Genomic DNA, 11,056 nt, shown 5'->3' on the forward strand with positions numbered 1-11,056 from the left:
CTGAGTTCAGTACAGTCGATGAGACTTTCTTACTTGCTACTGTCCCCTGGGCTCACTGTTCTGGTCAGACAGGATTTCGTTTTGGTCTACAAATGACACGTTAAAAGAGTTTTGAAAGAAATAAAAACAAAACTCTGAGCTAAATTTAAACTTCAGATAAAGTAATACGGGGAGGAATGAAGCACGTTCCTTTTTTTTTTTTTTTTTAAAGTTCTTTAATGTTTTACGCGAGTCGTGCATTTTTATTTGCTAAAACTTGCCCCTCTCCAAAGCCAAGGCCTTCCAAGCTCTTTACAGCTTCCACAGCTTTCGGCAACCCGTCGGGACCCTGTCCATTTACTATGCTCTGTGGCTCTGACCCAGTCTTTCTGGGTTCCACATCTCTAAGCGACAGACACGACACCTACCTCGAAAACAACAACGTGGGGCTTAAGTAAATCATGGGCCCTCAGCGCTCACTAGATGGTTAAGAAACCGGGCGGGCGGCTCGTGGCTCCTCGGCTACCAGAGGCTCGGCGCCTGCCAGGCCTAGCTTCACTCAAGCCGCCACACCTCGAAAAACAGGGAGCAGGGCAGCCCAACTGCGGAGAGCGGCGAGGTTCCCACGCCCTCACACACCCAGGCCGGTGCAATGCAAAGAGAAGGGACAGAAAGCCTAGCGTTGCTGGGAGAAGGGCACGTGACACCGCTCAGTCACTTCCGGTTCCGTAAGCCTGCCATGCCGACCCTCAGACTGCACTTTCAACAGAACGCCGGGGTCTAGTATTTCCCCCCCGACACCTTTACACTTCCTTCCTTCTTTGCCTTTAACCCATGTGGAATACCAACACCGAGGCGCTTGGATCTCGGCACGAGCGGCTATGACAAGGACGAGCCGGTAAGCGGGTCTGTCGAAAGTGCGGTTCGGGGACGCGGCGCGCTTTCTTCTCCCGCCACGCCTTCTGCTCGCCGCCGACCGGAAGTCCCTGTCCTGAATGGGTCTCGAGCCTGTGGCCGCCACTCCTCCGTGTGGGCTTCACGCCGCGCGACTCCGGATCTCGGATCCCGTCGGCCGCTAGGTTCATGTGGAGGCTCCCAGGCCGCGTCGCGCTTCGTCGGGTCCGGTCGGTGGCGGAGCCGTGCAGCCGGGCCGAGGCAGCGACCGACGAGACGGTGCGCGCCATGGAGCGCGCTGTGGTGCGCTGTGTGCCCTCGGAGCCCAAGCTCAGCCTGTCTTTCGCGCTGGCCGACGGCAGCCACAAGAACATGCAGCGCGACCAGAGCGAGCCTCTGGGCCGGGCCCTCAGCCGGATCGCCACCAACGCCCTGAAGGGCCACGCTAAGGTCGCCGCCGCCAAGAAGAACAGGAAGAACCGAGCCCACTCGAGCGGCGGCGCGGCCTGCGCGGCGACGGGGCCCGAGCCGGCCGCGGCCTGCGAGCCGGTGGTGAAGCTCTACTACCGAGAGGAGGCCGTGGCGGAGGATGTGCTCAACGTGGATGCCTGGCAGGACGGCGCGGTGCTGCAGATCGGCGACGTCAAGTACAAGGTAGAGCGCAACCCGCCTGCCTTCACCGAGCTGCAGCTGCCGCGCTACATCATGGCCGGCTTCCCGGTGTGCCCTAAACTCAGCCTGGAATTTGGGGATTCCGCCAGCTCCGTGTTCCGCTGGTACAAAGAAGTCAGACCCGGTGCGGCAGAGCCCGGGGACAGCGGCCTCGCGTCCTCGTCTCACGCTTTGCCGTCTTCGGCCTGGACCGAGACGGGTGTCGACGAGCGCGTCTACACCCCGTGCAATGCTGACATCGGGCTCCGGCTCAAGCTTCGCTGCACCCCGGGCAATGGGCAGCGCTTCGGGCCAAGCCGCGAGCTGGAAAGCGTGTGTCCGGTGGAGGCTGGGCCTGGCACCTGCACTTTTGACCATCGACATCTGTACACCAAGAAGGTGACGGAGGACTCCTTCATCCGTACTGTCTCCTACAACATCCTGGCAGACACGTACGCCCAGACTGAGTTCTCTCGGACAGTCCTGTACCCGTACTGTGCCCCCTACGCCCTGGAGCTTGACTACCGCCAGAACCTTATCCAGAAGGAGCTCACGGGCTACAACGCGGACCTCATCTGTTTGCAGGAGGTGGACCGCGCAGTGTTCTCCGACAGCTTGGTACCGGCCCTGGAGGCCTTCGGGCTGGAGGGCGTGTTTCGAATCAAACAGCACGAAGGCCTGGCCACTTTCTACCGCAAGTCAAAGTTTACCCTCCTTAGCCAACACGACATTTCTTTTCAAGAAGCCTTGGAGTCGGACCCCCTGCACAAAGAACTACTAGAGAAACTGGCTTTGAACCCTCTAGCGCAGGAGAAGGTCCTCCAGAGATCGTCTGTCCTTCAGGTCAAGTAGCTCTGCCTGTTTTCTTCATATTCACCCATGTTTAGGGGCCTTCGGAGTGGAGGGATGGTGTTAGTACTTACTGAAACTGTCTAGATTGCATTTCTTTAAAGTATGTTTGCCCTAGTGTGGCCAGTGTGGCCGGTGCATTAATGCAGCACATATTAAGCACCCCTGGTGTGCCTAACCACGCCGCCGGTTGCCCTAGACAAGATGAATGTTGATATTCTTAGTGCTTACAATCCAGGTAGCTACACATGAAATTCAGTAATGATAGTAACTTGCCAAGCACTGTTTTAGAGCACCTTAAAGTAGTTACAAATGTAAGTGCCTCTTGGTTTAGGGCCTGTTTCATAACTATTGTTACCTAGTATGTAAAAAAAAAAAAAAAAAAAGATTGGTTTTTTAGTCTATTTTACAAATATTATTTCATAAATGAGAAAATCTTCAAATGCTCTTACTCTGGTTCATAGACTTATGAACCAGGAGTCTTAACCAGTTGACTAGGGTAGCATTATTGTTCAGGGTGTGAACTGCTTCTTAGCTTAAAACTGTCTGGCGGTGGTAGCGCACGCCTTTAATCCCAGCACTTGGGAGGCAGAGGCAGGCGGATTTCTGTGAGTTCGAGGCCAACCTGGTCAACAGAGCAAGATCCAGGACAGGCGCAAAGCTACACAGAGAAACCCTGTCTCGAGGGGAAGAAAAAAAAAAACCTGGCAATATCAAATTTAAAAGATGTTATCTTAGTTTTCAAGGGACTATGGGATAAACTAGTTCAGCCTACAGTCTTTGGTTTTTCAAGACGGTTTCTCTGTGTAGTTTTGATTCCTGTCCTGGATCTCAGGCTGTAGACCAGGCTGGCCTTGAACTCACAGAGATCTGCCTGGCTCTGCCTCCCGAGTGCTGGGATTAAAGGCGTGCACTGCCACCACCTGGCTCAGCCTACAGTCTTCAGAACAAAACATTCTGGAGGGTGGGATGTTGTGGCACTGGCCCTTTAATCCCAGCACTTTGGAGGAAGAGACAGGTGGATATCTGATTTTGAGGCCAGTCTAGTTTATATAGTTGTGTCCAGAACAGCCAGGACTGTATAGTGAGAAACCATCTCAAGCAACAGAAAGTTCTGGGTAGATTGGCAGACACCAACTGAACTCTTGGCGTTTCCTATTGTAGATTTCAGTTCTTCAGTCTACAAAGGACTCTTCTAAAAAGATATGTGTTGCTAATACCCATCTCTACTGGCACCCAAAAGGTAGGTTTTATTTAGTTTTACAAGTGACTTAATGTTATTAAAGCTGTTTTACTTACACACACACACACACACACACACACACACACACACACGTATATCTTGATTTTAGTTGATTTTTTTTTTTTGATAGAGCTTTGAAATATGTTGGCCTAGAATTTGAAATCCTGCCTCAGCCTCCTCAGAGCTTAGATTCCAGATGTGTACCCCCACCCCATCCCTATACAAACATTTATCTAGAATTTGACTCCAATGCTATAGGTGATTATTTAAAGTTGCTAAAGCTGCTTTTACAAAAATGTCTTGGGCCCAGATGGCTCAGCTAGTAAAGGTGCCTCCATCAAACCTGATGACCTAAGTTCAATCCCAGGGACCCGCATGGTGGAAAGAGAACCAACTCAATGTGAATTGTCCTCTGAACTCCACACAGACACCAAGACACATCCCACCTGTCACACACACTAAATGTAAAAATGTGTGTGTGTGCACATACATATACATGTCGAATGTTACTCAGGGACCGTAATTTGTGAGGGGTCCCCTCTCTTTGGGGAGGGCTTTAAAAAGTACTTACACTAATTTCATTTGTTTGTAGGTGGATACATTCGTCTCATTCAAATGGCAGTAGCTTTGGTTCACATTAGACATGTTTCATGTGACCTGTATCCTGGCATACCAGTTATATTTTGTGGAGACTTTAATAGTACACCATCAACAGGAATGTATCATTTTGTCATCAATGGCAGCATTACAGAGGATCATGAAGACTGGGCTTCCAATGGGGAAGAGGAAAGATGCAACATGTCTCTCACACACCTTTTCAAACTGAAAAGTGCTTGTGGTGAACCTGCTTACACAAATTATGTTGGTGGCTTTCACGGATGTCTAGATTACATTTTCATTGACTTAAATGCTTTAGAGGTTGAACAGGTGATACCATTACCTAGTCATGAAGAAGTTACCACCCACCAGGCCTTACCTAGTGTTTCTCATCCTTCTGATCACATAGCACTGGTATGTGATTTAAAATGGAAATAGATTTTTGCTTCATTGCGTCTGAAAAGGAAGCTATTACTTTTCAGAAAATTTAATATGAATCAGAGCTTATATAAAAAAAATCTTCAAAGAGGAAATCTAGTCACTAAACTTTATTATGATCATTCCCTGTTATGTCCCAGATGGCTTTGTTACAGAACCAATTCATGTTTGCATCATATAATACCCTTTTCCTCTTTATAATTTCCTACATGTGGAGGAAAACATATTTATGATTAGCCAAGAAAAAAATTGAATTATTGTGTACATTTTATAAGTTTTTTTAATCTGGTAATTAAGATTTTTAAGTACTCTTTGAATAATCTCATAATTTTTCTTTCATAACACATTTTACATTGAATTATGTTCATATAATTGGGGGAGGAGGGGACATGCAGGTAAAAGATGGAAGACTTCAGAGAGACATGGAATACATTAGTCTATCACTACCTCAGTTTGGTTAGAATTTATTATAATTTTAGAGCTTTAACAAAAGATTAAAATATTCCATTACCAATTTTTATAGCTTCTTCATTTTTCAGTTAACAAGGTATTTTCTTTGTCATTTCTAGCATTATGTGTTTAGTGTACAAAGGATGGCACAAATGTGCATAATCTGTGTTCTCATTCACCTTCAGCCCATTTTAATAGTAAGGTGCAGGCACGGTGGACTCTTCAAAGGGAGCAGCAACAGCACTTGATCCTCTTGTCCTCACTCTTGATCGTGACAAATATATGTAAACACACAGGGTACTTGACCGTATGATGGAAAGTTACAGCACAGTTACTTTATGAGAAACTTCTGATAGGGGCTTCAAACTGTACATGAACCATTGAGCATTGCTATGCTGGAAGTGTTTTCAAAATTGTAGTTTTTGTAAGTAGGAAAAGGGAGCCAGGCATGGTGCTTTATAGCTGTAATCCTAGCACTCAGGAGTCTGAGGTAGGGCTGCTTTGAGTTCAATAGTAGTCTGGGTTACACAGTTCAAGGCCAGTTTGGGCTACATAAATGGAAAAAAAGGGACACAGTGGGCTTTTGCCAATATCTGAAAAAACTTTTTCTTTTTCTTTTTTTGGTTTTTGGAGACAGGGTTTCTCTGTGTAGCTTTGCGCCTTTCCTGGAACTTGCTTTGGAGACCAGGCTGGCCTTGAACTCACAGAGATCCGCCTGGTTCTGCCTCCCGAGTGCTGGGATTAAAGGCATGCGCCACCACCACCTGGCTGAAACAAACTTTTTATAGACTTAAGGATTATAGTTTGAGTAACAGAAGAGTGCCACATAATTTATATATAAAAGAAAATTTAAAAATGAAGCCAAACATTTTAAGAGGAGAAATTACAAGTTGTATTAATTAGTATCTAGTTTAGATAACTAAGTTTTACTAAATTTGTTGTTACCATACCTTACTGGTAATGCTTTGGCTATTGCTTTTTGATGTTCAGAATTCACACTATAGCATAGCTCATATTTCTGCAGTTAATTTCTGGCTTAGATAGTAAAGGCTTGTCACCTCAAAAAGAGGTTTAATTTCCCAGTCTTAAAGCCTTTACCCAATACCATAAAAACTTTCCTCTTTTGAAAATGTCTTTTCCCCCATATTCTTCTAATGTAGTTTGTGTTTTCATATTCTATCAGATACCCTTAAGTTATTAAGTCTGAGAATATATAACCATTTCACTTGTACTGCAGATTGAACCTTATTCAAATTATTTAAAGGGAAATAATCATTAAGGTGGCAGTTTTTTGGAATCTTGTTTAAAAAAAAATAGCTCATGAAAAATTGATGCTACCAAATTGTGCCTTCCTAAATATGGTAGTGGGTTATTTTGTTTGTTTCTTTTCCTGAGGATCAAATTCAGGGCCACTGAGTTACATTCCCATCCATATATTTTTTTGAGAGCATTTCAATGGCAGTTTATATAGTCAGAACTAGTTCTTTTGCAAAATATTTTTTCAAGATTATTTCTGTGTTGCTGGGGATTGAACCCAGAATCCTGAGCGTGCTAAACATGTGTAGTACTGCCAAACTACAGTAGCAACACTTTTTAAAATTTGGGCTTGTTTTGCTTTCAAATATGCATGTTCACAAACTTTAATACTAACTCTTAAGGAGTTGACAGTAATTACTCAGCAAGAAGTCAACATTTTGAAAGAAAACTGTTTAATGTGAGATTATTTATACCCACAAAAAAAAAAAAAATGCATTGAGATCCTGTATTTAATCCCATGGTGGGCTTGAATTGTGGTCAGAGAAACTAGGATTTACCAAACATCCGAAGTCCTTAAATTTTATATTTGTGGATTGAATGATATAATCAGATTATATACCGATATTTCAGGATATTCAGATAATGAAGTATAAAGACTTGACTAAAAGAGCATACGGGTGTTAGGATGACTGGAGTGCAAGACAGGGAACTCTACAAAATTCTATACATCCCATACCAAAATCTGTTTGTACTTGCAAGTTAGTACACGGTGTTAATCAGAAGTGTTTAAGCTATCTTTGTGGTTGAGTTTTTCTATTGCATTTGGAATTTTTAATTCATTTAATTTTAATAAATATGAGAAGTCTAGCAACTTTGGGGTAAACCACATTTTATGTCACAAGTTCTTGCTGAAGGAAAAGTGAATATTTTAGAGCGGGTTCTTCTGTGAAAATCAACTCTTATACAGTTGTCCCCATAACAAACACTAACAGTTTGTAATTCATTTGTAAGACCATTTCTGGCTACAATATTCAGGCTTGGTATGTTTTTCAGGTTCATCTGTGTTATAGTATGTACCAATACTTCATCTTTTTTTTTTAATAGCTGAGTATTTTCTACTGCGTGGATAATACATCTTGCTTATCTGACCATGTGGATTGATGGGTTTTTTTTGTTTGTTTTTTTTGCTGTCGTGAGTAGTACTATGGATATTTGTGCTCAAGTCTTCCATTGAACACTTTTTTTGGGGGGGGGGGGCAGTGCTAGGGAATCAAATACTAGATTGGTGTATGTTAGGCAAATATTCTACCACTGAGCTACAACCCAGAGCATCTGTTTTCAGTTCTTTTGAGTATATACTTCAGAGTCAGTTGCTGGATCATAATTCTCTTTAGCTTTCTGGAACACTGCTAGGCCTTCTCACCATGGCTACACTATCGTATATATTCTCTCACTGTTGTACAGACATTCAGTTTTCCCTCCATCCTCTCAAACTTATCTCTACCACCACTTTTTCCCCAACCCACCAAGAGAGACTTCCTCTGTGGAGCCCTGGCTGTCCTGGAACTCCCTTTGTAGATCAGGCTGGCCTCGAATTTTAGAGACCCACCTGCCTCTGCCTCCTGAGTGCTGGGATAAAAGGTGTGTGCCACGTCACTGGGCTTTTACTCCCATTTTTTAAATGGTCATCCTAGTTCATATGAAGTGATACTCTAATGACGCATTTCTAACTTTTGAATTGAAGTTGATGAAGTCATAAGCATGCTTTATTCTAAATAGTTTACCAAACCTCTTTTTCTAGAGCCTACCTTCAGCAACTGCTACTTCTTTTTATGGGTTTGTGTCAAGTGGAAAAGGTCTTACTGCTTCCTTTGAAGAAAACTAAATATCAGAGTTCAAAATACCACAACCTTGAATGTAAACAAAAAATTATGGTAAAAACCCAAAATGTTCATAACAAAAGCCATTTTTTTTTACACTTCAGCAATTTGAGAGAACTTACTTTTAAATAGGACCATTTTAAATCCAGATTAGTAGATAGCATGAATGTATAAATACTAATTACTGAGAAATGAGATAAATATAATTGAGTATAATAATAAATTATAATGTGTAATCATAAAAAGTTCAAGCTATTAGATTTTTTAAATCCCTAAATTCAAGGTAACTTTTAAAATGTAAGCCAATACATTAAGCTGACATTTACCTTGTTAAATAAGGGGTGGGGAACTATTACTTGGCCACCTTTAGTATAGATGCTAAAATTTATATAAAAATTATAATTTCAAACATTAAGCGTAATCTGTTGAGTTGGCTGGTACCAGCCTCTATATAACTATTAATGAGTGACATCTGAAACATTAAACCTAAGCCTGAAGAGACCACTCAGTGGTTAAGAGTGCTCACTCTTCCAGAGAACCTGAGGTTCATTTCCCAGCATCCACATGGTGGCTCACAACCTCCTGTAACTCCAGTTCCAGGAATCCAGTATCTTCTGCTGGCATCTCTGGCCATCAGGCATGCACCTGGGTGCAAAGACACATGGCAGGCAAAACACCCATACCCATAAATTAAGAAAAAAAATTTTTTTAAATGCCATCAACAAAAAACATTAAAGCTGTCAGTTCAGCTGGCTTAATACCACTTTCATCTGCCAGTCGGATACATTCTGATAGGAACCTCTTGTTGATTTGTCAAAACCCAAGTTCCGTAATGTTTTGTTTTTTTTTTCAAGACAGGGTTTTTCTGTGTAGCCCTGGCTGTCCTGGAACTCATTCTGTAGACTAGGCTGGCTTCAAACTGCCTGCCTTAGCCTCTGGAGTGCTGGGATTAAAGGCTTGAACCACCACCACCACCAGGCTTAAACTGGTTTTTATTGTTAAGAGCTATTAGTATAGTTAGTCACAGAGTAACAGAAACCCTGTACTTAAGGTCATCACCCTGTTTGCCCTGACAACCCTTTACCTGTTATTTCCATGAAATGTCTGCTTTGGACTTTCATAAATGCAAAGAAATATATTCTTTTGTGATTGGCTTCTTAAACTTAGGCTGTTTAGGTACTTCCATATTGTAGCATCAATACTGAGCTTTTTTTTAAAATGTATTTTTCCATTGTTAGGTTATACTACATTTATCTACTTACAGACTTTGTTAGGTTATACTGCATTTATCTACTTACAGACTGGTGGGTATTTGTACTGCTTCCACAAATAATGTTGCTATAAACATTTGTGTACAAGTTTTGTGTGGGTGTTTTCATTTCTCTTGAGTATTCCTCTTTCACAGGAAAATTGTTGGGTCATATGGAAAATATTTAGCTTTTGGGAAATTGCTAGAGTATCACTGAAAGCAGGTACACAATCCCTCCAGAAATACATGAGGACTCTAATTTCTGCACATCCTCAACACTAGTTTTATTCTTTAATAATAACATGTATTCTAGTATGAAGTGGTACTGGTTTTGCTTTTTAATTTACATTCCTCTAGGGAACATGTCTTCCCTATTTATAAGATTCCTAATGGACTCCTAAAACAGTATCACAGGCTGTATCATTTTTTTGTGTGTGGGGTGGGTGCACATACTTATGATCAAGTTAAAGTGATAAACTAAGCATGTGCACTAACAATAACTAGAACTATAATAAAACTACTTAAACTCTTCATTCTTTTGAAAATTTCCCAGTTTTTTGGGTTTTTTTTTTTTGCTTTTCGAGACAGGATTTCTCTGTAGCTTTGGAGCCTATCCTGGAACTCACTCTGTAGACCAGGCTGGCCTCGAACTCACAGAGATCCTCCTGCCTCTGCCTCACGAATGCTGGGATTAAAGGCATGTGCCACCACCTCCCGGCTTGTTTTTTGTTTTTTGAACAAGGTTGAACACAAGAACTGAAATTGTGGAAAGCAGAAGTGTAAAGAGAAAACTACCATACATCCCTACTTGAATAGTTTCATGTCTGGACAAAACAAAAACGAACAAAAAACCCAGTGTAACTAAAGCCAGAACAGTTCCTAAGAGTTAGTCCTTAAGTGCCCATGAAAACTTCATTGGCGAAGTAGAAACTGCGGACAAGGCAGGAGCTGGTTCCCCTCTACTCTAACAGTGACCCAGAAGGCACCACCTGCACTGCGGCCTCACTTGTTTCTTGATCTGAATCTTGTACTGCTGTCCACTGAATCCAATTTAGGCACCTAAACATAGTTTATAACCAGTTTTTATTTTATCAACACATTTTACAAGCATGTAGAAATAGATTTTTGAAGCCAGGCATAGTGGCACATACCTTTAATCTCAGCACTGGGGAGGCAGAGGCAGGTGGATCTCTGAGAGTTTAAGACCAGGCTGGACTACAAAACAAGTTCCGGAACAGGCAGGATTGTTACAGACAAACCTGTCTCAAAACAGCAAAAATTATGATCCATGAGTTTATATAAACCTCTAAGAGCTATTAAGAAATCATAAAAAAAATCATTAAAAAAGTTTATAATACATGAGACAAAAATCTATTCTAACTAGTATAGTTATGGCATGTACCATTGTTGTTGCCTTAACAAGTCAGTCACATACAGCTTTGTATTGACATTGTGAAATGTTAAGTTACAAAGTGCTTGTAGCCTATTCTCTAGCACACTTAGCAACCTAATGTTAGCTGCCAAACGTATATATACCTACTTGTTACTTTTTGGAGAAAGGTCTCATGT

General features: G+C 42.3%; 2 protein-coding genes across 3 annotated transcripts in view; one reads left to right on the forward strand and one right to left on the reverse strand.

Moving 5' to 3' along the window:
- Positions 1 to 849, reverse strand: part of Dnah12 (dynein axonemal heavy chain 12) — a 178,081-nt gene extending 177,232 nt beyond the window's left edge. For both annotated transcript variants that reach the window (XM_052733823.1, XM_052733824.1), the window contains exon 1: positions 408 to 849. The gene's annotated coding sequence lies outside the window, so the exon portion shown is untranslated. The remainder of the gene's footprint in view (positions 1 to 407) is intronic.
- A 102-nt stretch (positions 850 to 951) lies between these two features.
- On the forward strand, positions 952 to 9,596 carry Pde12 (phosphodiesterase 12). The gene is made up of 3 exons (XM_052733825.1): positions 952 to 2,367; positions 3,538 to 3,616; positions 4,209 to 9,596. The coding sequence occupies exons 1-3, from the start codon at positions 1,063 to 1,065 to the stop codon at positions 4,649 to 4,651; spliced, it is 1,827 nt and encodes a 608-aa protein (XP_052589785.1). The 5' UTR covers positions 952 to 1,062; the 3' UTR covers positions 4,652 to 9,596.
- The last annotated feature ends 1,460 nt before the right edge of the window (positions 9,597 to 11,056 follow it).

This window comes from Peromyscus californicus, unplaced genomic scaffold (assembly GCF_007827085.1).
Source record: "Peromyscus californicus insignis strain IS unplaced genomic scaffold, ASM782708v3 Scaffold_12__1_contigs__length_115047231, whole genome shotgun sequence".
Lineage (NCBI taxonomy): Eukaryota > Metazoa > Chordata > Mammalia > Rodentia > Cricetidae > Peromyscus > Peromyscus californicus.

What these genes read in the sequence shown, in the direction of transcription:
- Pde12 (XM_052733825.1), top strand. Translation starts at nt 1,063, where the DNA reads ATGTGGAGGCTCCCAGGCCGCGTCGCGCTTCGTCGGGTCCGGTCGGTG. An exon ending in AGAGATCGTCTGTCCTTCAG is followed by an intron (nt 2,368 to 3,537) that starts GTCAAGTAGCTC and finishes TTCCTATTGTAG; the next exon opens with ATTTCAGTTCTTCAGTCTAC. An exon ending in TCTCTACTGGCACCCAAAAG is followed by an intron (nt 3,617 to 4,208) that starts GTAGGTTTTATT and finishes ATTTGTTTGTAG; the next exon opens with GTGGATACATTCGTCTCATT.